The 27656-nt window shown below is 40.4% G+C and overlaps 1 protein-coding gene across 1 annotated transcript; it reads right to left on the reverse strand.

The window, feature by feature from the left end:
• Positions 1-438: 438 nt before the first annotated feature.
• CETP (cholesteryl ester transfer protein) lies at positions 439-27656 on the reverse strand. Its single transcript, XM_075280584.1, has 16 exons — positions 27524-27656; positions 21182-21296; positions 19768-19899; positions 17069-17139; positions 16636-16723; positions 16057-16126; positions 14676-14736; positions 12805-12896; positions 12009-12188; positions 10794-10844; positions 8904-9056; positions 7380-7447; positions 5337-5379; positions 4211-4280; positions 1964-2049; positions 439-606 (listed from the first exon to the last, which is right to left on the reverse strand). Exons 1-16 carry the CDS (start codon positions 27645-27647, stop codon positions 532-534), a joined length of 1479 nt encoding a protein of 492 aa, XP_075136685.1. The 5' UTR covers positions 27648-27656; the 3' UTR covers positions 439-531.

Raw genomic sequence — 27656 nt, forward strand, 5'->3', positions numbered from 1 at the left:
GTCACTGTTCTGACAACTTTTTATCATGGCCAGAATTAACTATTTCACTTGAGCTATAATTTCCTTTGAATTACAGTAGCTCTCCCGACCAACCACGTTTGTTCATGCTCCACATAGGTACTAACCACTCCATACCACAAACACCCCCCACATGACCCGCTGTATTGGAGATGCTCATTATATTAAACTGTTACATCTGCAAAAATAAGGGGGGACCTGAATCCCTTTCTGCAGGTGGAAAGAACCTTCTGTCTTTGTTTTATCACTGTGATCAATGATCACTGCTAACAAATGTAAAGTATGTCTTTTCTGTCTGTTATTCTGTCAGTTTTTCAGTCCAATGTTCTGATCCCCGATGCATAAAAACGTCGGACTGTAAAACTGTGGTGTGAAGTTGGTGTAACTTCAAGCAATTGCAGGAATAGTCAAATTCTTTCTGTTATTTATTTATGCCTTTAAAACATTGTGTAACAGTCTGAGCATGGATGAAGCATTTTCATGCTTGGGTAAGACTGGTCTTGGTTTCATCTTCTATAAGGTCTTTTTCAGGAAATCCACCAGCAAATGATGAGGAAACCCAAAATCCAGCTGAACTATTAAATAACCCTTGAAAAGAGGAAATAAAACTTTATGTGAGATTGATAATTCTTCTATAAAATGGCATTACCCTAAAATTCATGGTATATGATGTGCTGACTGACATGGTGCGCTCCCTTCAGCCTTATCACAATCATGTTCTGTACCGGAAACATGTCCATGTCCGGGCCACATGTCTCACACTGACCATGACTGTGTGAATGGAATTCTCTGCATCAAAGTGAATCAATCTTTAGGCTAAGGCCTCATGTAGCAGGCTCCAGAAAAAAAGTGTTGCAGGAAAAACGCGGTGGAAATATTTTTTTTTCTGCTACACTTTTCACAGAAAGTCCATAGAGAATCCCTCAGAGGAAACCTCTGCGGACTTTCTGTTTCCATTATAGCTGTAGGGAAACCACCAGAGTTTCTGTAAGTATAATTGACTTGCTGCGATTTACCAAAACGCAATGTTTTTGAAAATGCAGCATGTCCGCTGTGGATATTTTTATACATCGTTTGGATGGGATTAGCCAGAATCCCATCCACTGTGCCAGTATGCTATAACGCCATGGCTATATATGGCTATGTATTGAGATAGTCAGAACCTATAAGTACCTGGGCGTGATCCTCAATCATAAACTAGACTGGGCTGATCACCTGGAGGCGCTGCACAGAAAGGGCCACAGCAGACTCTACCTGCTCAGGAGGCTGAGGGCCTTTGGAGTCCAGGGGCAACTACTTAGGGCCTTCTTCAACTCTGTGGTTGCTATAGCTATCTTTTTTGGTGTGGCCTGCTGGGGGAGCAGTATATCAACCAAGGACAGAAATAGACTTGACAGGCTGATCAGAAGGGCCAGCTCTGTCCTGGGGAGCCCCTTGGACCCAGTACAGGTGGTGGGTGACAGAAGGATACTGTCTGTGGTGACCTCCATGCGGGAGAACAAATCCCACCCCATGTATGGGACCCTGATGGCACTTGGCAGCACTGTAAGTGACCGCCTGCTTCACCCCAAGTGTGAGAAGGAGCGCTATCGCAGGTCCTTCCTTCCAACCGCGACCAGGCTGTTTAATCTACATCAAACCACGCGTAGATCACTCCGCGGAGAGAACTAATGATTATGACGATGACCATGGAGTCTTCTTCTTTCTCTTCCGTTTTTTTCCTTAGCTGTTATGGACTACTAGTATATCTTCTCTTCTCAGTATATGTGTGCCTACGTCTGTATTATATTACTGTGTATTATCCTGTACCTGTGTTACTATGCTGCAGTAACATGCTGAAATTTCCCCAATGTGGGACTATTAAAGGATTATCTTATCTTATATGGGGCCTTAGCCTAAAGCATTTTTGTATCCTGTAATACATACTGTATTGTTTTGCACTTACCTCGTAGGGTATAACTTCAGGATTTATAATTTCAAATCGATGTAACCCTTCACTGTCCATCAAGGATGTCAATGCTGGCTCCAAACCTGCAAAAACACTCTTAGCAAATTAAAGTCCGGAAAATCTGCACATCTTATTCTAGAGCAACAAGGTGACAACCACCCTTTCTCAATACAAATGTGCGGCCTCCCCATCACTATCAAGTACTACAAATGCTACTAAGTTAATAAGACGACAAGTCTAATAAATATATTCAATACTTATATGACCAATGGATTACTGCACCCTAAATGTTTTTCTGACTGATATTATCCAACAGTAAGGTTTGCACACAGCAGGATTTTGATCAACATTTGTTTTCATCTGTGTTTGTAGCCAGAACTAGGAATGGGTACAAAAACCAGAAACCACAAATCTTCCAACTATGGTTTTGTTGCCATAAATGTAAAAGTGGCCTAAACAGGATGGGAAAGTTCAAACCTAGGACATATATTAGCTCATATCCAAATTTCAATAGGAATACAAATTCCTTTGTATTAAAACCAAATATATTTTGTGGTTCAATATATTAGCTAAATGTATTGAGGAAAAATAATGTTGCATTGCATTTTTATTGACTGAGCCTTATTCTACACATAATATTTGAGGCCAGGGCCCCACTTTGTGAAAATGCAGCATTTTGGGCACGGTGGTAATGCTGCCGCAAAAAAACCACTGCGTTTTACATTACTGCAAAGTATATGGGATTCTGGCTAATTTTATCCACACATTGCAAAAAAAAAAAAAAATCTGCAGCAGAAAGCAAATGCAAGCATTTTTGTAAATCGCAGCATGTCAAATATACCTACGAAAAATCAGGGATTTTCTGGCATTAGGTATAATAGAGTAAGGAAGTCTGTGAAAAACGGTGGAAAAAAAACGCAACGCGTTTCCGCCGCAGTCTTGTCTGCAGAATTTTTCAACTGCAACTCAGTACATGGGGCTTTATCCTAAAAGGGTTAATATTAATCTATAAAGATTGAGTCTTCAGTAGTTGTTACCTTTTTTAGAAACCACTGAGGCAATCTACATGCTAAAGGTAGGTGTGGAATAGCCTTTCTAAAGCCTATGCAAGGATGTGATTAGTTAAAAATGACTTTTCCCAGTGATAGAGCCCCTTTAACTGTGGACTAGGGAGTTAAAGTGAACAAAACCCACCCTAAACTGGTCTGATATTCCAGTAAAGGTGGAGGATAAAGACACTCTGGTAAAACACTAAGAGCGACTTTAGAAAAACATCCGTATGGGAACCCTCAGGAATAAATACTCTAATAAACCAATCTTGAATATTCTATGAGAGCTGATACACAGCCCCTATGATTTTCTTTGGGGGTTAACACCTCACATTTGGTGATATCACTATATATATATGTGTTTTAAACTATCCCAATAAAGTATTGAAGTTTTAATTGATTTTGACATAGACCCACTGGTGTTGTTTTATCATTTTTGTTAGCTATTAAAAAGGTATCAAGTACTGGAGACTCAATCTTTATATTTCATATCCACTGGCTAATACAGTACAAAGATATATTAATCTATAAATAGAACCATTATCTTATAATGATTTAGAAAAGCTCTTTTAAGCTAAGGCCCCTCACTTTGGGAAAAACTGTGATTTTCCCACAGTGCTTTTCATAGAAAGTCCACAAAGTTTCCACTTCAATTATACCTATAGGGAAACCACCGGCACTAAATTAAGTATAATTGACATGCTGCAATTTCCAAAACCATTCCGTTTTGGAAATTGCAGCATTTCCCTTGTGCATATTTATATGCAATGTGTTTTCTGCAATGGCATTTATGCCACGTGGGACCCTGGCCTTAAGCTCCTTGCAGACGACCATATAAATGATCAGTGTGCTATCCAGGTTTTTTTCTGCAGATATTGGGCGTTTTATAGCCAAAATCAGGAGGGAATTGTGCCGAAGGTACAAGTATAAGGACCCCCTATATATTTCACAATCCTTTTGTAGCCGTTCTTGGCTTTGGCACAAAAAACTGCAACAAAAAAAAGCAATGTTGGGACTTAACCTTAGGCTAAATGCATTGGCGAATGCAGGTGGGTATAAAACTTGGAGTGTTGTCTCCGATTCTATAGACTAGACTGTAGAGAGCCAAGGACTTCTCTTCTATTCGGTCTCCATCTACCAAACATTTACAATATTCTGTGGATATGTCATGCAAATACTATTACTTCAGACTCACGTTTCACTATAGCTGGAATCCCAAACTCAGACACCACAATTTCGAGAAATGTATTCATCTGTTCTTCATTCTGTGGTCATAGATATACATTAAAAAAACCTAAACCTTGGTACTAGATAAAAGAAATATCAACAAATACTCTTCCTAGCAGCTGGCACTTGAACCAAACCATCATTTAGAATAAGACACAAATGGAAAATCTGAAGCTTTTAGTTTCCTCTTCCATTCTAGAAAGATAAAAGTTTCATACACAAAAGTACTCCTTCTAATCCTCATGATCCTCCCAGTTGCCTAATCCATTATTCAGTTTGTTTGTTAGTCATTAGTAGAATCCTCCAGTTATTAGAATGTACAAGCAGCTGTAATAATTTGCTAAAATAACATGTAACAAATGCTAATTGTATACATTGTACTATGTTAATAAAACAATAAAAACTTATTGAATAAGACACTGACAGATAACATCAGCAGAGTGGAAACTCCAATGGCGGAGTAGTCAGCTGTGACCTCTGCTGCTAAGTGGATGGGGGCTTACTAGATTGGTAAACTGAATATTCTCAATTGAATCTTTACACCAAGACATTCTTTGTTTTCATATAGCCTTTAAAAAGGACCTTTAACCACCTCACCAACTCAGTTCTCGGCATTCTTTATATGTGCACCATGGCACGTATTCCAGCACAGTGGGAATATTTTCTCAATCCCCCCCCCCTCCATGTACTCAAACTATCAGTACAGTCAGTTTGGGTTCCCAATATGCTATTTAGGTTTCTGATGTCAAATGCGTGGTCTCAAGTAGGAAGAGGCAAGTGGCCATGATTCTGAACCATGACACTGTCCAGCACTGACTGCACTGAATCATGCCTCCGTGGCTGCTCCTCCATGACCCCCCACCTGACAGTAGAGAACGAGAATGAGCAATCTATTCTACATAACTATCTTAAGTTACTTTACGTTAGATCATCATGTACATCACCCCTTGAATTCTTACTGTGTGTTTGGGATTCAGATACTATTCCCATAAAAAAAAATAAAAAATCACAGGATAGCTTTCTACTTTTGGGTATATACCGTAACTATATATAACTTAGTAGAAACAATATAGTTTTCTCTATAGTATACTCACCATAGAAACCTTCAGGGAGCTTCTGACATTTTTAATATGAACACTAGTGCCAAGAGAAAGAGAAAAGTGATATCAGAATTTGCATTAAACCATCAGTTAACCATCAGGGTAAATTTTGTTATTTTGATGCTTCTTCCACTTCAGTTCAAGCCTTGTTTAAAGGGGTATTCCCATGACGCTTGTTCACTAACCTGTAGGCTGTTGTGCTGTCTTCACTTCCTGCTTTTCTCGGCACATAGGTGGGCGGGGTTTCACTTGCACGGGATTGGTTGTAAATGAATTACCACAGTGTGAAGCTGATGTAGCAGAGCTGGATTTGAGTCAGTTTGCATTACATACAGAGGTAACAGACTCCCTATCTCTGGAATTCAATTAAACCGACTGATAAGAGCTCAGAAATTCCGGAGCTCTCTGAGAAGATCAGCTACTTATCAGACACAAACAGTTCAGAGCTGCTCCCAGACCCTCCCTCTCCCTTCTGAGAGAAGGCAGCTACATCACTTGACAGATGAGCAGATAATCCCAAGGGCCATAGAAACGGAGTGTAAACAATGAAGTGAATAAATTAAGATAGCAGCCAAACAAAGCAGTTTTGATAAAGCAATGCATTTAGGAAAAGTCTTAAAGCCACATAAACTAGCAGTATAGATAGGATCCCTGTGATGGGACAACCCCTTTAAACTTGAGACCATGTAGTACAGGGTGAAAGATCACATTCATAACCTATGACTGTGGGAAGAATATGCAAATCTGTCTCCCATGATGTAAATAAGGGAGACAGTGCCTCAGTCAGGCTGCCCACTAGGGGGAGCTCCCTTTAACATCATGCCCGACCTTCCCAGAGGCCTTTGCTGCAATGATGTGGGATTTTACCAAGTCAGTCTCTCAGCCGAGGACAGTTGTTTTGATCTCATTGGATCTCTTCAGTCCAGCGCAGAGAAGACTGACTTGGCAGAGGTGAGAGGCTTCTAGACCAGGTTAAGGGGATATTGTCACTCCTTAGGGAGAGACCACCATGTAGGTGTGTGGAGACTTAATAAGACATAATAAATGTTGAGTAGTGGCTTAGTGTTGATTACACCCAACAGGAATTCTTAGCCTTGTATCTAAACATCTAGAGGCAAGAGCCTCTAAGTACTAGTCAAAAACACCTGCCGCATTTCCATTTAGATAAAGTTTCATCACAGATGAACAGGTCTAATATATATATATATATACTGTATATACTGCATCAGAGGTTGCTGTTGTATAAGCTGATATCTCCCTCCCATATCCAGGGCCGGTGTTGGGGGCGGCGATACTGTTTAATCCTATGACAGGGCATGGAGCTGAAAGGTCCCTGCTCTGCCATAGAGGACCGCCAGTAGCGCACAGGACGGTATGGCGCAGGTGGCGTGATAACGTCACTGCATCGCACCACCTGTGCATCTACTACAGGGAGAGTCTTCGTTATCTGTCTGTTATATATAAATGGGAAACTTATTCATAAGTGGTGACTATTAAATATATAAAGGTGCTATTATAGGAGAGGAAATATTATATATACAGTAAGGTGGATTGTTATAAGAGAGCTGTTATGTATAAGGAAGGAACTATTTATAAGGGGGCTACTATTAGAGGAACTTATTGTATATAAGGCGGGCTATTATTTATCAGGTAAGAACTATTTATAATAGGCCTATTAATAAGGCAGGCATTATATTTATGTGTTATTATGTATTGTTTAAGGGGCTATTTATAAGAGGGCTAATACTGATAATATGGACTATTATTTTATAAGGTGATCTATTATTTATGAGGGGGGCTATTACTGATAAGGGGGAACTATTACTGATATGGGGCACTGTTTATAAATAGGGACTATTATTTATAAGGAGGTGCTATAATAACTGATAATGAGACATAAAGACTCTAACTAAGTCTCCCATAATTCTACTGACATAGTAATAAGCAATTGTATATTACAAGACTAGATACATGGTTGCATGGAGGTATACTGTAATAAGGAGTTACATTGGTTGTATGGGTTGAAATTCGACTCACAAAGGATCAGATGGCTGCAAGATGAGTTTTTTGTCTGCATATGAGGCCTGGACGGTAGTAACAGTTTCCTGCAATAAAAATAAACCCTGCTGTAAATGCCATGTTACAAGTTTTCTACAGGGATAACACCTCTTGCCAACAATAGGAAAATTATTGTATTTTGCTGAATTAATTCAATCTGTAATTCATGTTGCTGTGTTCCAGTGGTTGGTCCCAGTGGAGTGGCCACATGTCCACCTGTATCAGGTACCTAGACAATTAAACTCCTTATCCTCTCCTGCTCCAGTAATGTCCTGGTGCCCATACTTTACTCCCCCAGCATTAGCCACATCAGGTTCCTTACATACCTGACACTCACTGATGACTTGAGGCCCTATAGCCCAATTACATAGAGTAGAATAGAAAGGTGTTGTAAAGGGTTTCATACAAACTATACCAGTGTAAGGTAGAACGGACACGCACCTTAACTAGCTGGCTTAGTCCGCACAACAGTTGTGGATATAGGCAGGGGAGGGACTCTGCAGTGTAACATGACTTGGCTTACTCGAGCCATTGATACTCAGGTTGTATTGCATATTGTATTATGTTGATACATGCACTATGTATTATGCTGTTTGGTACATGTCACTTGGGCTGGCGCAGGTCATTGCTCTGTCCTTGATGGCTATAGGCTGTGTTCATAGCATGATTTTTGTTACATGTATGGAATCAGTTTATTCGTTTGCTGGACGCAATAAAAGACATCTGTTGATCCAATGCATCAATTTGCAGTTCTTTCCAGCCAACTAAAAAACCCTTCAGTTATTTCTTCCAAAAACGTATGCAAACTGCAAATGAATCGACAGATTTTTTTTTTTTTTTTTTTTTTGCTGCATCCAGCTAAAAATGATTCCGAAATTAATTATGGTGTAAAAACAGCCTTAATAGGCAGAAGGGAGATGATCATAAGAGTTGCACTGCAGGAGAAGTTGTGTGTCGCTCTCTAGAGATGCCATCCACTGATGCTGGGAGGTGCCAGGGATACCCATCATGGGAAAGGGCATACTATTTAAGGCCCGTTCCTGCAGTGTGGGGGAGGTGGACAGTGTCAGACTATGGTTCTTAAGGTCCACCAGTAGAACTGAGGCCCGCTATACACTATATGTAAAATTGCATTAACACACTTTTTTCAATATTAGCCTAGCCCTTACTTTGGACCATTTCTATCCTGTGGCCCCCATTCACTTAGATGGACGATAAGCTGTAGTGACTTGGTTCAGTTACTACATAGAGAATGGAGCAGTCTGCTTCTTTCTCCATTCTCTGTACATCAGCTACCCCAGAGAAACAGCTGACCGGTGGGGTTCTGGGTGTCAGACCCTGATCGATCTGATATTTATAACAATATTTTTACCCAGGAAAACCCATATATGTGGTTACTGTATCTTACAATCTTGCACTGATTTGACTCGGAGAAAGGCATTGTGTTACTTGGGTTAAGTTACTTGTGTATAACTTCATTGGTTTCTTTCTTCTTATACTCACCGTTTCAAAATATAAATCTGCTGAGGAAGGAATACTAATATGGACAGCAGCAGAGGCGGTAACAATAGTCCCCTTTGGTGTAATTTTTATTCTCGGTGCTGTGAGACTCCATATTTTTGCAGTGGTTTGGGCCTCTGGATGTTTATGGAAGATCTAAAAAATAAAAAATATAATAATAATAATAATAATAAATTTTATTTATATAGCACCATCATATTCCGCAGCGCTGTACAATTTGTAAGGTACAAATACAGACAGAAAGATACATTACAAGAAAAGTCATTTCACACAATGGGACTGAGGGTCCTGCTCGCAAGAGCTTACAATCTATGAGGTAGAGGGGGTGACACAAGAGGTAGCAGGGGCGGCATTGACAGAGGAACAAGACAGAGGAAAATGTACTTTAGCAGTAAATTGCAGGTGGCTATTTAATGTAACGCTCTGAGCAAAAACCTTCCCAAAGTGAAAGCACCTACATCACCCCAGTGAACATGGGATCCACGCGTATCCTTCAGCAGGCCACCCCTGTATTCTGTCTATATACTTCGGTACTGGCCAACAGTTGTCATGACAGGCTACGACTAAGAGGAACAATCCTCGAAACGCGTCAGTTGCGTCTTCTGTAACAATGGAAACACCATAATGGTGCTTATGTTTCTTCAATTTTGATTGGATTTTATTCAGTGCATCAATAAATGCTAAGTTTTATTTGAAAAGACCTTGGAGTGGAGCTGGATCTTGTTCACCGATTTTTTGTTGTCATGACAAGCTGGAAACTGTACTGAGAATAACCTACTGTCTGCACAAAAACAGAGATAACCCTATTCCATATTCATGGGAGGCTTGCGACAAAGTAACTCATGGTTCATGTAAGGAGCTGCAAGTAATTATTTTAAGCCATTTTTCTACCAACTGCTATGAATTAGTTACTAGAGAGGCATAGGCAGCAGTCCTAAAATGGTATTACAGATAGAAAGAAAAGCAGAAACACCAAAACTTTTCAAGATGTTATAGCACTGATGCCATATTAGCTAATAAATAATAGATCTTATTCATTTTATTGGGATGGAAATATGGCATTGCTATATGACCAATGAACATGATGTTACTTACTGAGAAAAAGAAAGCAGCCATGGGAGTCCCGCACAACCCCCTTAAAGTTCTACTAACCCTCCAAAAAAGATTGTCCCTAGTGATAGAGTCCCAGTGTCCCATGTTCCCCATTCTTTACCTTGCAAGTTTAGGGTATGTTCACACGGCAGAATTTGCATTCCGCGTGTGAACATTCTGCGCGGCTACACCAGTATTCCGTTGCGGCACTCCACTCCGCATTAGGCCCAAATGAATGGGCCTAATCAGGAAGGAGTCTTGCGCTGAGGATGCCGCAGCTGAGTCAGCCGCGGAATCTGCGGGAAGAAGGGGCATGTCGCATCTTTTTTCCACTACTAGCTAGCAGAAAAAAGAAGCAAGCGGCTCCCATTGAAGTCAATGGGAGCCCTTTTTGGCAGTGGATTTTGAGACACTTCAGTTTCTCCCCACACTCCAAAGACTTACTGATAGGGAATTTACATTGTGAGCCCTGCTTGTGAGTGCTGAGGAATATGATGGTGTTATATAAGTAAGCAAAATAATAGAGTGAATTGAGTCTATCCGGGCACAGTGGACCTTGACATATGACCAGGATTTATTTGTAAAGATACTGGCCCGCCCTAAATTCAGTTAAAAGCTACAGACATACCAATTAAATGCATTCACTGTTGTAGAATATATTTTACAGCCATTGTGAATTACGATCATGAGATAATACATATATATATATATATATTAGATAATACATATATATTAGGAAACGTCTTAAATAGCCATTGTAATAACTGTGTATACTCTCACCTCTTGTAGGATTTCTTGATGAGACTTTGCATTATCATCCTGAAGAATTTCCTAAATACAAGGAAGTTAAGCATTTTGTTTAATTTACCATAGGACTGCAGAAATAGCTTTAATCTATTTATTTTTTACGGTTTTTCACTTTCTGAAAACTTTGCTAGACTGTTCCTGAAAACCCCAAAGACTGTAATTCTTCATCTCTCTTACTATCCTCCCTTTCTTAACTGCTGCCATCCCAACCAGAATTTTTAAATAAGTGTCATGTGTCCTTCTTCCCTCATACGGTGTGTCCCCCACCTACCAGACATTTATAACATATACTAGTTATATGCAACAAGTATCATGACTGCAGTCAACCTATATTATGTACAAATGTAGCAAACTTTAACGTAATAATAACTTTAAAAAAAATCTTGCAAGGTAGTCATGGAAGTAGATTTAAAATCAGCTATTACTGCTGTCACCTATGACTAGTATCTAAACCCATATCTAGATCTTGTTTCTGCAAAATACCGCAGGGCTAATATTAACATATGCCTTCCCCTTCGTCTCTCCTGTGGTTACATAGTTACATAGTAGATGAGGTTGGATAAAGACATTAGTCCATCAAGTCCAACCTATAACCCTACAATCCCCTACAGTGTTGATCCAGTAGGGTTGCTGCTTCATTGTGCTAGAGTCTACTGCACGGGTCAAATCTCTGCTCTTCCTGTATATGGACAGCAGATATTACACGCATGCGTAGTAGACACCGGCTCCGAGAACGGTAGAGGAAGGCAGAGCTATGCCATTTCACATCAAGGAGCGCTGAAGCTGTGCCAAGACAGTAAAGCTTAGGATGTGAGAAGGTATATATGACATCACGGGAACCACTATTGGTGATCACATGACCACATCAGTAATGGGAGAAAGGGGTACATTCTGATAATAAAAAAAATGTAAAAAAAAAATATAGAAAATGTCTGGGTAGACAACCCCTTTAATTTTGCATTAGTCACAAAAACGCCATAGAAAACTATCGTTGTTTCTGTAAGTCATAACCAGCCATTTCTGCATCTGGCAATAAAGAAATGCCAATACAGCTCCTGCAAGGAATATTAGTCAATATTTCCAGACTCCAGAGCCCTTAATATTAATAATCATTCTGTGAGATCTATTAGTTGTATAAAATTGCCACATTTCAGGATAAATGACTATTTTAGGTGTGAAGGACTTTACCTTTAGCTCAGTTCCAGTAAGAGTCAGATGCAAATACTGATCGAGGTAATATCCCAGCACCAGAGAGTCCAAGACCTGCTCTGAAAACCAGAAGTAGAGCATCCTGTGGTCTGTTAGAAGTGAAGGGGAAAATGTGGAAGAATTGTAGAAAACAGTGAGGTTCTTATAGGCCAGGTGACCCTACAGGAGAGAGGAAGACATACAATGTTGCATGAGATATACCGTAGTTTGCAAAATCCTTTAACCATCAAGACCTTGTATTGTCACTGATGGGGCGCACACAAGTAGCAGGTTTGACCATTAAAACTGTTCTCTTGAGGACTTTGGCTAGAACCACTGAACACTGAACAACATCAGGACGTCACATCCTAACCTTGTTCAGTGTCCGGCAGCTGGCTGAAGCCAAAGTGGAGGTAGGCTTAGACGGGAGTGGGGATCAGTGACTAACAAATATCAGCCATTACCTGTTGGAATAGTCCAATAATTACTGTGTGGGAGCCAATAAATGTACATATCAATGTACATATGTACATATCAATAAATGTACAGATCAATAAAGGGGACAATATACTACATGGAGGTCAATAAGTTGGACAATATACTACATGAATGCCAGTAAAGGTGTCAATATACTGCATGAGGGCCAATAAAGGGGCAATATACTCTGTTGGGACAAATAAAAGGGAAAGTACGACTATATTATAGGGGGGCCAATAAAGTGGGCAATATACTCTTTCCACCACCACCCCCAAATTCCCCTCACTGAAAAATCTTGCCTATGCCCCTGATCACTGACCTTGTGGTAGGATTCCATGTAGTTTTCTTTTATAACCGGAAAAGATGTGACATCAATATTGACTCCAATATTTTCGTGACTCAGAAACTTTTCTATAGGAAGATTTGAGAAGACATGACTGCAGTAGTTACTGTATATAACACAATTATCCTGTACGCCTCGGGCCCTTAGGCAAAAGGCCCTTTCTATGTAATGATTTTTTTGTCTCATGAAAAAAATGGGCAGTACAGAGACCCATTATAGTGACGGAGCCATTCGCACGTCTGATTTTTTACTAGTCAAAAGATTCAGAAAAAAATTGTGAGAGACATTATTTTTTCCTCTGTATCTGAAAGAAAAAGGATGGCACATAGATTGAAACATAATACACTAGAATATATAAGGTCTGATTTTTTTAAAGCCTGCAAAATGGATTGTTTCTGTGAAAGCAGTCTTAGGCGGTAGCGGGTCAGCAAGAAATGCAACATCAAACCCGGTATTGTGCATTGTAGGGGACACTATGCTGAGCACCATCACACCTAATGCACCATTTCCTTGTAAAAGCCTTTTTCAGCAAGGTGCAAATAAGGCTCAAGTGCAATGTACATGTGTCCAAGGGGAAACAGTGGGTGCATGTGCAGGAAATCGACAAGCAGCATCAAAGCAGTAGGACAGGAAGAGGTTGTATAGGGGCAGCGATCCAATCCTGGAGAAGGAGACCCCGGAGGCTCTGACAGGCATTTCTAATAATAGCTTTTTCAAGGAAATGATGCTTATGTTGGATTATCTAAAGTTATCATAGAGCTCAGCGTAACATCCCCTACAAAGCACTGTCAGCAATCTCTGAAACCCGCAGCCATGGAATCCTATGTTGCTTTTGTGAGTAAGCTTCACAAACCTTCCACATCTGGGTAGACAATGGTTTTTATCAGGGATTTTAGTAGCCAATATTTTTAATTCAGAAACTGAGAAACCATAACAAATTATAAAGATTAAAAAATATCAAAGGCCCATCATTTTCTTCATGGACAGTGGAAAAAAAATCCTGTACTCTTAACAAGGCCAAACTGCTAGGTGTCAATGTAAAATCTGTAACACAACACATCACCTATAATGTCTTATTCTTATTCTTATGGTAGAGTTGGAAGGGACCTCAAGGGCCATCGGGTCCAACCCCCTGCGAGTGCAGGTTTTCCTAAATCATCCCAGCTATATGTTTATCCAGATTCCGCTTGAAGATTTCCATTGATGGAGCGCCCACCACCTCCCGTGGCAGCCTATTCCACTCTCTCACTACCCTCACTGTCAGAAAGTTTTTCCTAATGTCTAATCTGTATCTCTTTCCCTTTAGTTTCATCCCATTGCTTCTTGTACTTCCATGTGCTAATGAGAATAGGGTACATCCCTCTGCACTGTGACTACCTTTCAGATATTTGTAGACTGCTATTAAATCTCCCCTCAGCCTTCTCTTCTGCAAACTAAACAATCCCAGTTCTTTTAGTCGCTCCTCATAGGACATGGTTTGCAGACCTTCCACCATTTTGGTTGCTCTTCTCTGGACTTGCTCCAATATATCGATGTCTTTCTTGAATTGAGGCGTCCAGAACTGTACACAGTATTCCAGGTGTGGTCTGACCAGGGAAGAGTACAGCGGAATAATGACCTCTCTTGATCTAGATTCAATGCTTGTCTTAATACATCCCAGAATTTTATTATGTGATCATCTCAGTCATACGTCAACATTATGGTAAGTGTTAAAAGTGTATGCAGGTATTGTGGTCATTTTGTCTCATGATTTTCACATGATATGTACAAACCATGTACATATGTCCTGAATTATTGTCTCATAGCTATACATTAAATATAATTAGTGACATGGCGGTGAAATATACCTGCTCTGTCTTGGATGAAGTCAGCAAGTAGGTTTGCCACATAATTTATTTCTTTACAGATCTGCAAAATATATAGAATATTTAAGTCTAAGGCCTTATATAGTGAGTCACAGCCAAAGAGTATTTCAGTTATACCTATACAGTACAAGAATCGCAGCATTAACGCTATGCGGATGTCTTCTTACTGGTTTGTCCTGTTACAGAGCTGCTTATATAGACATCAGTTTAGGGCTTATTCACAAAGCCTCCATAAACCATGGGCAGTTATTAAAAATGGGTGTAGATCATTGTGTATTGAGTGTGCAGTCCAAGGAAATCTCAGACAGCACATTGACATGAGCTATTCTGGTTCGAGAAATGGACCAGAAAAGGACATGATGTCATTTTTTTCACATGGACTCATAGTCCTCATGAAAATTTTAGAGGGGGTTTGGCTGTATTAAGAGGCAATGAGATTGTAGACTGTCAAACTAGGGCTGCATGCTGACCTGAAATACAACAGATTTTATACAAAATAATGGGGTACAATAAGCAATGTGCTGCGTTAGGGCACATAAAAGTCATAGAGGGGTATCTCCCTCTTGGTATGCCCCTTATTTAGGACTTAGTCAAGCCATGTCTGAATAAGCCCTTAAAAAGAGCATAGAGATTGTGTGTGATGGAGTGTGTGACCAGTTTCTTTGAGGTCCGAAAGCACACAACAGTGAATAACAGATGTGTAAGAGGCGTTTTTTAAACTTATTGATGGCTTTTAACAACTTTTTCACATTTACTAGCCTGCACCTTATAGCTGCTGCAGAAACGCAGCTTTTTTGTTGCAAATTTTGCTGTAGTTATTGAGCAAAAGCCAAGAATGGCTACAAGAGGAATGTGAAATATATAGGAAGTTCTTATACTTCTACCTTCTGCTCAATCCACCCCTGACTTTGGCTCAAAAAACCTCAGTAGAATCTGCAACAAAACTCGTTCACATCTGAGTTGGTATTCCGTCCAGGGGAGTCCGCATGAGGAACCCCCGAACGGAATACCGAATGCAACTGCAAGTGCGTGCCAGTGATAGCACACGGACCCTGTAGACTATAATGGGGTCTGTGTGCTTGCTGCCAGATCTCCGAAGGGATCATTCAGACAGGAAAATAGTTCACAATCTAATTTTCTGTCCGCATGATTCGTGCGGGCAGTGCACGGCCAGCACACGGCCAGAACACGGACCCCATTATAGTCTATGGGGTCCATGTGCTTTCACTGCACAGTGCTTGCAGTTGCGTTCGGTATTACGTTCAGGACTCCCCGAATGGAATACCGAATGCAGATGTGAACGAAGGGTTAAGCAAAATTGCATCCATACAAATTAAAATAATACAATGATTGTCATCCTCACCTGACTTTTAAGAACAAGTTTTAAGGTGAATGAAATGAAATCTGTGAACAGCTGCTTAAACCAACCAGGCCTGCAAAATAAAAAGTAAAAAAAAATAAAAAATTAATAAACATATATATATATGTATAGATAGATAGATAGCTATGATAATTTCCCAAGACCCGAAACTAAAGTAAGGCTGAACATAGTGAAAACACTACAAGAGCTAATTTGAAGTTACAGTCCCATGCAGGCCACATCAAAAAAGCCCCGTGGGAAAAACAGCGGCGAAAACACATTGCAGTTTTTTCCTGTAGCACTTTTCATAGAAAGTCTGCAAAGGTTTCCTCTGTGGACTTTCGGATTCAGTTATACCTACAGGAAAATGCCTGTGTTTTTGTAGGTATAATTCACACAACATATCCACTGCACAATTTTTTTGCAATGAGTCAATGTGATTCGCTGTAAAACGCCTCAGCGTCCATCCATGGCTTTCAACCTTTACATTTTTCTATATTGAAATCTGTGGTTAAACCTGCAGCAATAAATTCCATGTTGTGGGTTTTTCATGCAGCATGTGAATGGGGTGGTTTAGCTTACTCCTTGTTTCCATGAAGGTGTAAAACCAGTTTATGAAACGTCAGGTAACAGTCGGACGTATCCGCAGCAACGCGGTTATTCCCACAGGCTGTAATACATAAATTTAAAGTGTAATACAAAGTTTAATAATGCAACAGTCACAGATTGTAGGAGATAATATAGTAATATCATCCACCCAAACATCTACAGGGTATAGATAAAAATACAGTATTTCCCACTGCCTCTTTCACCTTGACTGAGAGTTTCTTCCAACTCCTTTATGTTAAGGGTTTGTACCTTTTATATTATGTAAAACTCAACAAATCTTTGGTGACGTAAAGAATATATACAGATAAATATATAAATATATATATTTACATCTTCTAAAATATTTTTCCAATTTTATGGCATTAATAATAAGGCATTATAAGGTATTTGCATCGTCTTCACTTACTGAGTTTGGTGTTCAGTTGTAAATCAGTAGACGAAAAGATTTCAAAGTCAATGGCTTGTTCTACACTAACACTAGAAATGAAAGACAGCAACACATTTTATATCAAAAACATCTCTTATATTTAGAAAATTGTTCCAAATCTAATATTCTGTACAATTTAGATAACAAGGATGAATTTGCCTTTGAACATTATTTTACAGTTCATATGTCAGCTATCTAAAAAGGTGCGTAACTTTGTAAATATATAAAAGGGGTTAGCCATCTTTATAATTTTGATGGTCTTATCCTTATAGATCAGCAGTTCCAGTATGGCTCCTGGTAATGTGTTTGTATGCCGGTAGACACGCTACTAACTTGGTGCACAAAGTGTAGAAATGACTTTAGGTACTGCAGTGCTGATCAATGGGGCCTATAGCTACTGCCAGACATTGCACAGGTGATCTCCAGGGATCCCAGATCTAACATTGATGGCCTATCCTAGGGACAGGCCACCAACATTGCAAAGGGGGATAAACTCTTTAACAATTCTATTTTGTTAGTGGCAATTGTGATATTGCTACTGGAAACAGTCAACAAGTTTGTTAGACACATCTGTAACTTGTGCTAGGTTCTAATAATAACTTTGATCTGCTATTCCTACGGCTCTGTTCTGTCTCTGACTTTACTAACGCTCACCTACCAATTTCTGACCACAACCTTCTTTCTTTTACCATCAAAGGCTCTTGTTTTTCACAAAACACTGACCTACTGCACATACAGAAATCTATGGGCTGGAAACACACAGGACCTCTCAGACACAGTATAGTCATCACTGTCTCCCATCTCTTCTCTGTCCTGTTCTGAACTGGCCACAAAACACTACAATGAGAGTCTCAAAACCACCCTGTATGAAATAGCACCATTGACCGTCGGAGAATCCCAATACAGAAACTGGCAACCTTGGCACACACCTAAAACATGTTTTCTTCAGCGACGCTCAAGATGGAATCTTCCCCTCCTCCTTCAAATATGCTCTTATAACCCCAGTACTGAAAAAAAAAAAAAAACCCTGCTGTGCTGGTAAACTACCGACCTGTCTCTAACCTCCCCATCATCTCTAAACTCCTGGAACACTTGGTCTATTTCCGCATAATCCTCTATCTCTCTGCTAACTCTCTTCTAGACCCCTTAATATCAGATTTTCGTGCATTACACTGTACAGAAATGGCGCTCTCAAAAGTCTCTTGATGGCTAAATCTAAAGGGAACTATTCACTACTTGTTCTTCTGGATCTCTCTGCTGCATTTGACACTGTAGACCTCCAACTCCTCCTTAGGGGCACCACTCTCTCTCGGTTTTCTTCCTATCTCTCTGACCACACATTTAGTGTATCATTTGCTACTGTGATCTCTTCTACTCTTCCCCTTGCTGTTGGAGTTCCTTGGGGGTCAGTCTAGACTCCCTCTTCTTCTCTCTGTACACAGTCCCAATTGGACAAACCATCAGTAGATTTGGCTTTCAATACCATCTTTATGATGATGATACCCAACTATATACCTCAACCCGTGACATCACCCCTGCACTAATACAGAACACCAGTGACTGTCTCTCTGTTGTCTCTAACATCATGTCTTCTCTTTATCTGATATTGAATCTTATAAAAACAACTTCTTGTGCCCCCTCCATCCACTAACCGACCTAACCCTGATATTGCCAATTCTGTCTGTGCCCTAACTATTACATCAAGGCAGCATGTCCGCTGTCTGGGGGTTGCATTTGATTTAGATCTCACCTTTACCCCATCTATTCAGACACTTGCACACTCTTCCCTCCTGCACCTCAAAAACATCCCTAGAATTTGCCCTTTTCTCACCATGGAAACATCAAAACCCCTTATTGTCACTCTGAGTATCTCTCATTTTCACTATTGCAATTTTCTTCTAATTGGGCTTCCTCTTACTAAACTCCCCCCACTACAATGTGCCCTGAATGCAGCTGCCAGACTCATCTTTCTGTCAAACTGGTACACAGACGCATCTACCTTGTGTCAGTTGATATTATAAAATTCTCACACTCACCCACAAATCCATCCATAGAACTGCGCCCCCATATATCTCCTCTCTCATTACTGTCTACCACCCTAACCGTCCTTTTCAGTTCTGCCAATGATCTTAGACTTGCATCCTCTGATATCCGAACATCCCAGTCCCATCTCTAAGACTTTTCTCAAGCTGCAACGGTGCTCTGGAATGCTTTATCCTGGACAATGCGATTAATCCCCAACTACAGCAGCTTTAAAACTGCCCTAAAATCACATCTGTTTGGTCAGGCTTATCACGTGACCTGATCATAGAATAGAATGCATTTTTAACTATGTTTCTGAGGTTTTTTGCCTCCCCCACATAAGTCTACAGGTAAAATATGCTAAGCTTTTTTAAAAAAGTTGAAAGTCCCCCTGTATGCTACATATGAAAGAAGGGCTAGTGCACCTCAGTGCCCAGTAGTTGACCTCCAACAGGCCCACAGATGTGAATGGAGCTTTGAACACACAAGTGCACCAGCTCCTCATTGACAAAGAACATATAGGGGAACTTTTAGTTCTGATCATTAGGGTTTCCAGTGGTCGGACTCCCAGTAATCTGACAATTATTCTAATGTAAATTCTTTGAGATAAATGTAGTGTTATATATTAGTCTTATACAAGCCATGTATCCACTTACAACCAAGTCCCATATCCATAGTTCAGCGTTCCTTTGAAAGATGCGCTCACGTTTTTGATCATGATTTCAACAGCGTCATCCTCCTTAAGTTCCACTTCACTGTTTTCTATAGACAAATTACTGACCTGGATACTGAAACATATACACGATAGTTAGAATTCTTAGTACAGAGAGAATGTGTTCCTTTTTCAGTCCATTGTTCTGTTCCTATAGCGGATTGAATTTAACTGATGTGAACTCAGCCTAAAAGGACAAACTCAGCTATGGTATATCTAATATTCAATGGATGATTCTTACCGTCACCTCTGGATCTTCCAAAATAATACTGCAATAACAAAGATAAACAGAGGAAACATAGGACTGTCCAAGGAAATCGGATAGGAAAACAACATTTTAGACTGGTACTAAGTGGGTATCAAAATGGCTCAATTTCAGTCAGATCACACCCCTTCAAGATCCTATAACTTTATATAGTAAATTCTGAGACATATTGATCTATTTTAAATTTTGGTACAGTGCATGTCAATTCTGGCCACTGGAACATATAAAACATACCCTGAAGTTGGTAAAAACCAAAGAAGTGTAAAACCTAAAGTTCTGAAGTTTGCAAGTTGCTACCCTTCACCTGTTAATTTATGGAAACCAATTCCTCGGACAAGCTATAGCCCACAGCTGTAGGATCTATAGACTATGAACTATCTGGACAGGTTTCAAAGCTATAATGTCAGTTATCTGCATCTTCCACTAGGTGGCAGTGTAGTGCAATCAATCTTAGATATAGACTAGAGCATTAAAGGGATACTCCTGTTACAAAAACTTACCCTGTATGCAAAGGATATGGGGTAACTTGCTGATGGTAACTTACTGGGGTGTTTTGCACCAGAGTTACAAACAATACATCTGGACATACAGTTTTGCACCCTTCCATGCATTTGAATGGGGACCACTTCCTTAGCCGAATGCTTACTTGGCGGTCTCCGGCAGTCACTATTCAAATGAATGGAGCAGCACACACTGTAGGACGAGGCTCCCAGGTTGTAAATGGGGTGCACAGCACCTCGGTTTTCAAGATCGTGGGGGTCCCAGCGATCAGACACTTACCAGTCAACAAGTTATCCCATATCTTGTGGATAGGAGGCAACTTGTTATAAATGGAGTACCCCTTTAACCTCTACACTGGGAAGGCCTGAATCTTATATAGCATCACCAAAACACAAAATTATTAGATCTTCTCTATAGAGAAGCTGTGTATTATGAAAAAAAAACTTTAGAACTTTTATACACAAATTGGAATGCTTTTGGCATGGGTCTTTACAGTATAATAACCATATACAGAGATCCCTCTACAAAGGTTGGATCTGTGTTATTTTGTTGCATCTTCAGCATCATTAAATATTGTCAAACGGGTTCTCACTTTGTTAAACCATATGTCACTGTCCCCAGAAAACGGACAGATTTTTCTCCAGTGATGTTAGGAAATGATGCATGCCTGAAGGCAGCCTGGATAACTTCAGACGTCTTCTCATTCACTGGAAAAAGATATGATACAGAGGTCAGATTATTTATAATGATAGTATACACTGGGATGAAAGTATACACTTTACAGTTTAGCTAATCTAAAGCCGACCACCTAATGTGAATGGGATCCTTACACCTTTCCCTCAACTGAAGACGTTCAATTTCAGCAGCACAATCCATTAGTTCACAGAGAGACAAAAAAGGATCCCTATCATTCCTACTCATGGATGCCATGTTACGCTGTTGTTAAATAAATACCAGGGGTCACATGGTGCGTATATGTGTGAATCTCTGCTGGGCCCAAGAGCAGTCCCCTCACCCCTTGAGAGCATGACTCACTGTACAACTCACTGTCCTACATACTGATACATATAAGTAACTGGGTAGATTTAAAGGGGTTGGCCACTTTCAGACCAATATTGACAAACAAATGTACAATAAAAAGATATACAATTTTCCAATATACTTTCTGTATCAATTCCTCACGGTTTTCTAGATTTCGGCTTGTTGTCATTCATTCTGTTACTTCTAGAGGATAAAACTCCGACCATGGTCATGTGATTTACGGTCCATGGTCATGTGATTTACAGTCCATGGTCATGTGATTTACAGTCCATGGTCATGTGATGAGTACACAGGTGCCGCTCGTTACAGTCACAGCACAGTAATCAGACATCTGCCTGGTAATCAGCTGTGCACCTGTGTGCTCATCACATGACCATGGAACGTAAGACACATGACCATGGTCGGAGTTTTATCCTCTAGAAGTAACAGAATGAATGACAGCAAGCAGAGATCTAGAGGAATTGATAGAGAAAGTGTATTGTAAAATGATATATCTTTCTATTGTACATTTGTTTGTCAATATTGGTCTGAAAGTGGCCAACCCCTTTAACCAGTTTATTATCATGTATAATCTTAGATGACAGTTACGCACAGAGGGGGCAGTATCTTCCCTTTCTGCGCCCACCTTTTCAATAATGCTGCAGGGGCCACTAACACCAGTCGTGTTGCTGCGGCCTAAGACATGCTGTTGTATGACTGGGTATTCCTATTTCATAGAATTAAAAGGGCCCTAGATTAAAGGGGCTCTATCATTGGGAAAAGTCATTTTTAACTAATCACATCCTTGCATAGGCTTTAGAAATGCTATTCCGCACTTACCTTTTGTATGTAAATAGCCTCAGAGGTTTTTACATGAGACTGTTTTTATTCATATGCTAATTAGCCTCTTGGTGCACCCCGGAAGTCTCATCGTGCACCCTCTGTGCTATTGTTTCCTATGTGCCTGTACAGCACAGGCTGCTGCTGCTGCTGATAATGACTCAGCTTCCTGCTTGCACACACACATAGCAGATAATAGCAGAGACGAGTGCTGCTGGGAACTTCCTGTGCTGGCTGGAAGCTCATTAGCATATGAATAAAAACTGGCTCATTCAAAAACCACTGAGGCAATCTACATACAAAAGGTAGGTGTGGAATAGCATTTCTAAAGGCTGTGCAAGGATGTGATTAGTTAATAATGACTTTTCCCAATGATAGAGCCCCTTTAAGACAAGGACTAGGCAAGCAAAGTTATTGGTGACACAGTTTTAGGAATTTGCGAACAAGTATATATATATATATATATATATATATATATATATATATATATATATATGACACTGCATCTGTCTTTATTAGTAGGCTCAAGGATACATTGCACAGATCTAATGTATAGGCTACTATTACCATCATACAAATTTGGAGGACATAGATAACAAGTGCCGTGAGTATAAAATAGTCTATCGTAACACTATCCTGAACACATGGGAAACCGTTATGGTCCCTAAGTTGAACAGTTTGACTGGCCCAAAGATTCCTTTAGAATTGGCCATTAGACAAAAGACAAGGTTGAGAAGAGTCACACTTACTGACAACACAAATAAACGGTGAAGGAAAAATAGACAGGTAAGGCAGGGAAAAAGGGGGTTTTAAGCCCGCACCTGTGGTCCCCTGATGCTCCCAGTTGACATCGTAACACAAGATACTTTTTAGATTGACGGGTCATCTGCCATAACTCTGCAGATGGTCGGGCTTTACAGGAATATTGTAGCTCTGAGCTACACCATTTCCGTAACGGTCATTCACTTCTATGGGAGTTACTGAAACAGGTTTGGTCGCCGTGGAGTATAGAGGCTCATTTTAGAGGTACGTACAGGTCCCAGAGATAGGACCCTTATCTATCAAACATTTGTGGTATATCTTGTGGACATGCATCGTCTTTTTTGGGAAAACCCCTTTAATTGTTTTCACTTTGTCACACTCTGTAAATCCAAAATAAGACGACTGTAAAAATTTTAAAAATAAAGCCCCATCTAGCTGGAAAATGTGATGCAACAATGAATCTAACAGCAGTCCAGTGAAAACAAGCTGTGTTTGTTATCTTATGTGCAGCGACATTTCAGTCCACACAATAGCACACAGTTTTTATTCAAGGGAGTGTTGCAATCTCTATTTCGACTATTTGGATAACCTTGGAGCTGCTGGCACCGATCAATTGACATACTGTATATGTATGCTTAACCAGCACAAATACAAAATAGCTGAAAAGGTCTGTCCATCAGGCACAAAATAATAAAGGTAACCTGTCATCAGTTTGTAGACCACAAAATGGAGAGCATAGCGCTCTTTATTAGAGAGTATTCCAATCATACCCAGTGCCGCACCTACCATGAGGCGACCTGAAGCAACCGCTTCAGGCGGCGCTATGCCAGGGCCACAGGGAGGGCGGCTTTTTGCTGACCTAAGCCAGTCACCGTCACTGAGCGGTGTATTGGGGAGCAGCACTGCTCCAGCGCCCACCCCTCACGCTCAGACAGAGAGCAAGTCCTCTCCCTGCCTGCTCTCTGCCTGCTAAAGACGATAGCTCCGCTCGGCCCCGCCCTCCGGGGGCCATGGTTCACCTCTGATCATACCCATGTTAAAATCTTCGGCGTGGCCTTATTGAAGAAAATGTTTGAGTACTCCATATGCAGATAGCATACCTGGAGTCACTGCAGTGGTATACTAGGGCTACAGTCATAGAGTCAAGGCTGTAAGTAGGCGTCCTCCTTGGTTATTACATACTGAGTGATAGCTACATGGATATTATAGCTGCTAGCACTGACGTCAATAGAATAGGAGGATGTCAAGCATAAAAAAAAAGTGGCATTATAGCCCAGAGATGTCTCTTGAATCCCCTCAGCCCCATTGCAAAAGTTTTAATAGGTCCCTGGTTGCATTGCTAATTCTGTGACTCTACAGCCCTGCTACACCACACCTATGACTCAAAGTAGAGTATGTGCATAGGGCACGCTCACTGATTAATGGGGTTGCACAGGACTTCGAAAACATGGCTGCTTTCTTCTTCTCAGGAAGTGACACCATGTCTGTTGGTCACATGGCCATGCTGCAGCTCAGTCCCAATCATTTTAAAGGAATGGAGATGTGGCATTGCCATGTGACCAATGGACATGAGGTCACTTCCTGAGAAGAAGAAAGCAGCTGTGTTTCAGAGTCCTGCACAACCCTCATAAACGTCTTCTTCTGCAGAAGGGCCAAGCTGAAGATTATAACATGGGATATGTTCTAGTCCAGGGGTAGGGAACGTACGGCTCTCCAGCTGTTGCAAAACAACAACTCCCAAGCATGCATACTGGCTCTGCTATTCTGGGAACTCCCATGGAAGTGAATGGAGCATGCTGGAAGTGGTAGTTTCACAGCAGCTGGAGAGCCAAAGGTTCCCTACCCCTGTTCTAGTCCAACAGACCTAGACCTTTAGGTATAATGGAGAACATTTTCTCATAGAGGATCATTGCGAAGGCATGCTGGTACCAGAAGGCTTGGTCCTTGGGACGTTTTACGATAAACATTAAATACAACCAGTTTGTCTGACTTGTGCCTGCACTATGATTGGTTACCATGGTAACTATAAGACCTATTACATTTGGATAAGATGGAAAAATATGACATATTTTATGCTGACGACACCCAACTTTATACCTCATCCCGTGACATCACCCCCACACAGAACACCAGTGACTGTCTCTCTGCTGTCTCAATATTTCTTTGCTTTATCTAAAACTGAATCTCTCAAAGACTCACCCCCATATACAATCACTCACATGCTTGTGTCATTTCCACCTCCAAAACATCTCTAATATCCTCCCCTTCCTTACCAGAGATACATTAAAGACCCTTATTGTCATCCTAATTCAATCATCTATCAGTCTGGACCAGTGGTTCTCAACCTTGTTTGAGGTACCGAACCCACCAGTTTCATATACACATTCACCGAACCCTTCTTTAGTGATAAATCAAATATGATTTATTTCCAAATTCAAGACATAGATGTATGTTTTTTCACTGGTACACAAAATGAATCGTACATATGGCCTAGGGTTCGATCGAACCCCGGTTAAGAACCACTGATCTAGACGCTACAGTGATGCCTCCTGTATTTGCCAGTCACTACATTGGCCTATTCAATACAGAATACAATATAAACTTATCACCCTCATCCACAAAACTCTCCATAATACTGCACCTCCCTACAATTCCTCCCTCAACCCTGTCTATCTCCCAACCCCTGCTCTCCATTCACTCATTGAACTAAGACTTACATCCTCTATTATCAGAACCTCCTACTACTGTACCCAAGACCTCTCTCGAGTTGCACCACTTCTCTGGAATGCGCTACCTTGGACAATCAGATTAACTCCCAACTTCTACAGCTTTAAGTGCAAACTAAAGACACATCTTTTCAGACAGGCCTACCACAAATCCTAATGTAAAGCCTTCCACAGTTAGAATCTCTAAAACAAATCCTTCTATGTTCATGATCCCATGTTATTCCACAGGATATGATGCTGTATCGGACTGTAACTTTATATGTACAGGCTCCATCTGCACATAAAAGCAACCTGACTAGTAACGGCTAATTCAACATATGAATAACCTTTATCACAAAAATGGCTGGACCACTGTATAAGCAATGCTACCTCCTATGGTGTCCCTGCTACCTCTTGTGTCACCCCCTCTACCTCATAACCTCTTACAAGCAGGGTGCTCAGTCCCATTGTGTGAATTGATTTGCTACGCTATAATTTCTGTGTCTGTATACCCTACAATTTATATGTTTGCGCTATATAAATGAAATGTATTATTATTATTAGTAGTAGTAGTATTATGAAAAATTGATCACTGCTTGTGTTATGCTATGTAAAAACAGAAAAAGTGAATATAGTGTAACAGAGACTCCAGTTCAGAGCCTAGCAGAAATCTCAAAGTCATAATAGATCAACTTTTTTTGTCTGGTTATGTCTGTGAAAAAATATTGGACATCAGATCACTCCATTATAGTCAATGGGACATTCTGGATTCACTGCTGTCATTAGTGTTCTTTTAGTCCTGCAGAAGACTGGACTGGTGGTAAACCATTGTATAAAGCCTCTTAGATGCCATAGTTACTTTTGTTTGCCGCATCTTAGTGGTTAAAGGCATCTGGAATCTGAGTTCTCTGTACTTTACAGCTAATACTCCTGAGCCAATGTCATGACTGTGTTGTACAATTACAGCATAGATCTTTAGGGAACGTTCCCTATGCTATAAATGTACGACATGCGTGGGAAACAGTTAAAAATATGTTCATGTATGGAAATGTTTAATCCATACGTTCTTGGAATAAAAATATGATTTATGATTTTGCAGAAATTTCTGCAACAAATCTGCTCTAATTGCAACTAACACAGCGTAAAAGCAGCCATCAAACTATAGCCAAATAGTGTAATGAAAAACCTATATAAATCTCTAAATGCATTTACTAATATACTTAGTCTTACAAAATCCTCTAGCTTTCCAAATATACTATAGATACCATTACTTATACATTAAAGGGGTGTTCTGTCTCCAAATCGTTTTCAATGCTGATGACCTGTCCACAGTATTGGTCAATCACTATATGATCTGTGGGGGTCCGGGTTGCTATACCTCTCCTACTACTTGAATGTGAGCAGTCCTGCATGCACACCCTGTCCGCTAGCACCTTCCAACACCCAGAGGCTGCTGAAACAGCTGATCTGTGCAGGGTTTGGGTATTAGACTCCGATAGGTCATCAGTATGAAAAATCAATTTGGGCCTGGAAAATCCCTTTAAGAACAATCAGCAATTTATAAAGTGGAACATGAAAAGGTTTCCATAGATGAAGCAATAACTTACACACTAACGCTGCTGGCTTTGTCACCCTGCAGACTATACCAGTCTCTTGGGAGGATGATGGCGTAAACTCACAGGCTGATGAAATTCTCAGAAAGTAGATGGAGAAGAGGATCACTGGCCACATGGTGATGCT

Source organism: Leptodactylus fuscus, chromosome 7 (genome assembly GCF_031893055.1).
Source record: "Leptodactylus fuscus isolate aLepFus1 chromosome 7, aLepFus1.hap2, whole genome shotgun sequence".
NCBI lineage: Eukaryota > Metazoa > Chordata > Amphibia > Anura > Leptodactylidae > Leptodactylus > Leptodactylus fuscus.

Coding starts and splice junctions, on each gene's coding strand:
- CETP (XM_075280584.1), bottom strand. CDS start 27,647: ATGTGGCCAGTGATCCTCTTCTCCATCTACTTTCTGAGAATTTCATCA. Junction 16,724..17,068: donor ACAACTGAACACCAAACTCA/GTAAGTGAAGAC, acceptor TATGTATTACAG/CCTGTGGGAATAACCGCGTT. Junction 12,189..12,804: donor ACATGGAATCCTACCACAAG/GTCAGTGATCAG, acceptor TCTCTCCTGTAG/GGTCACCTGGCCTATAAGAA.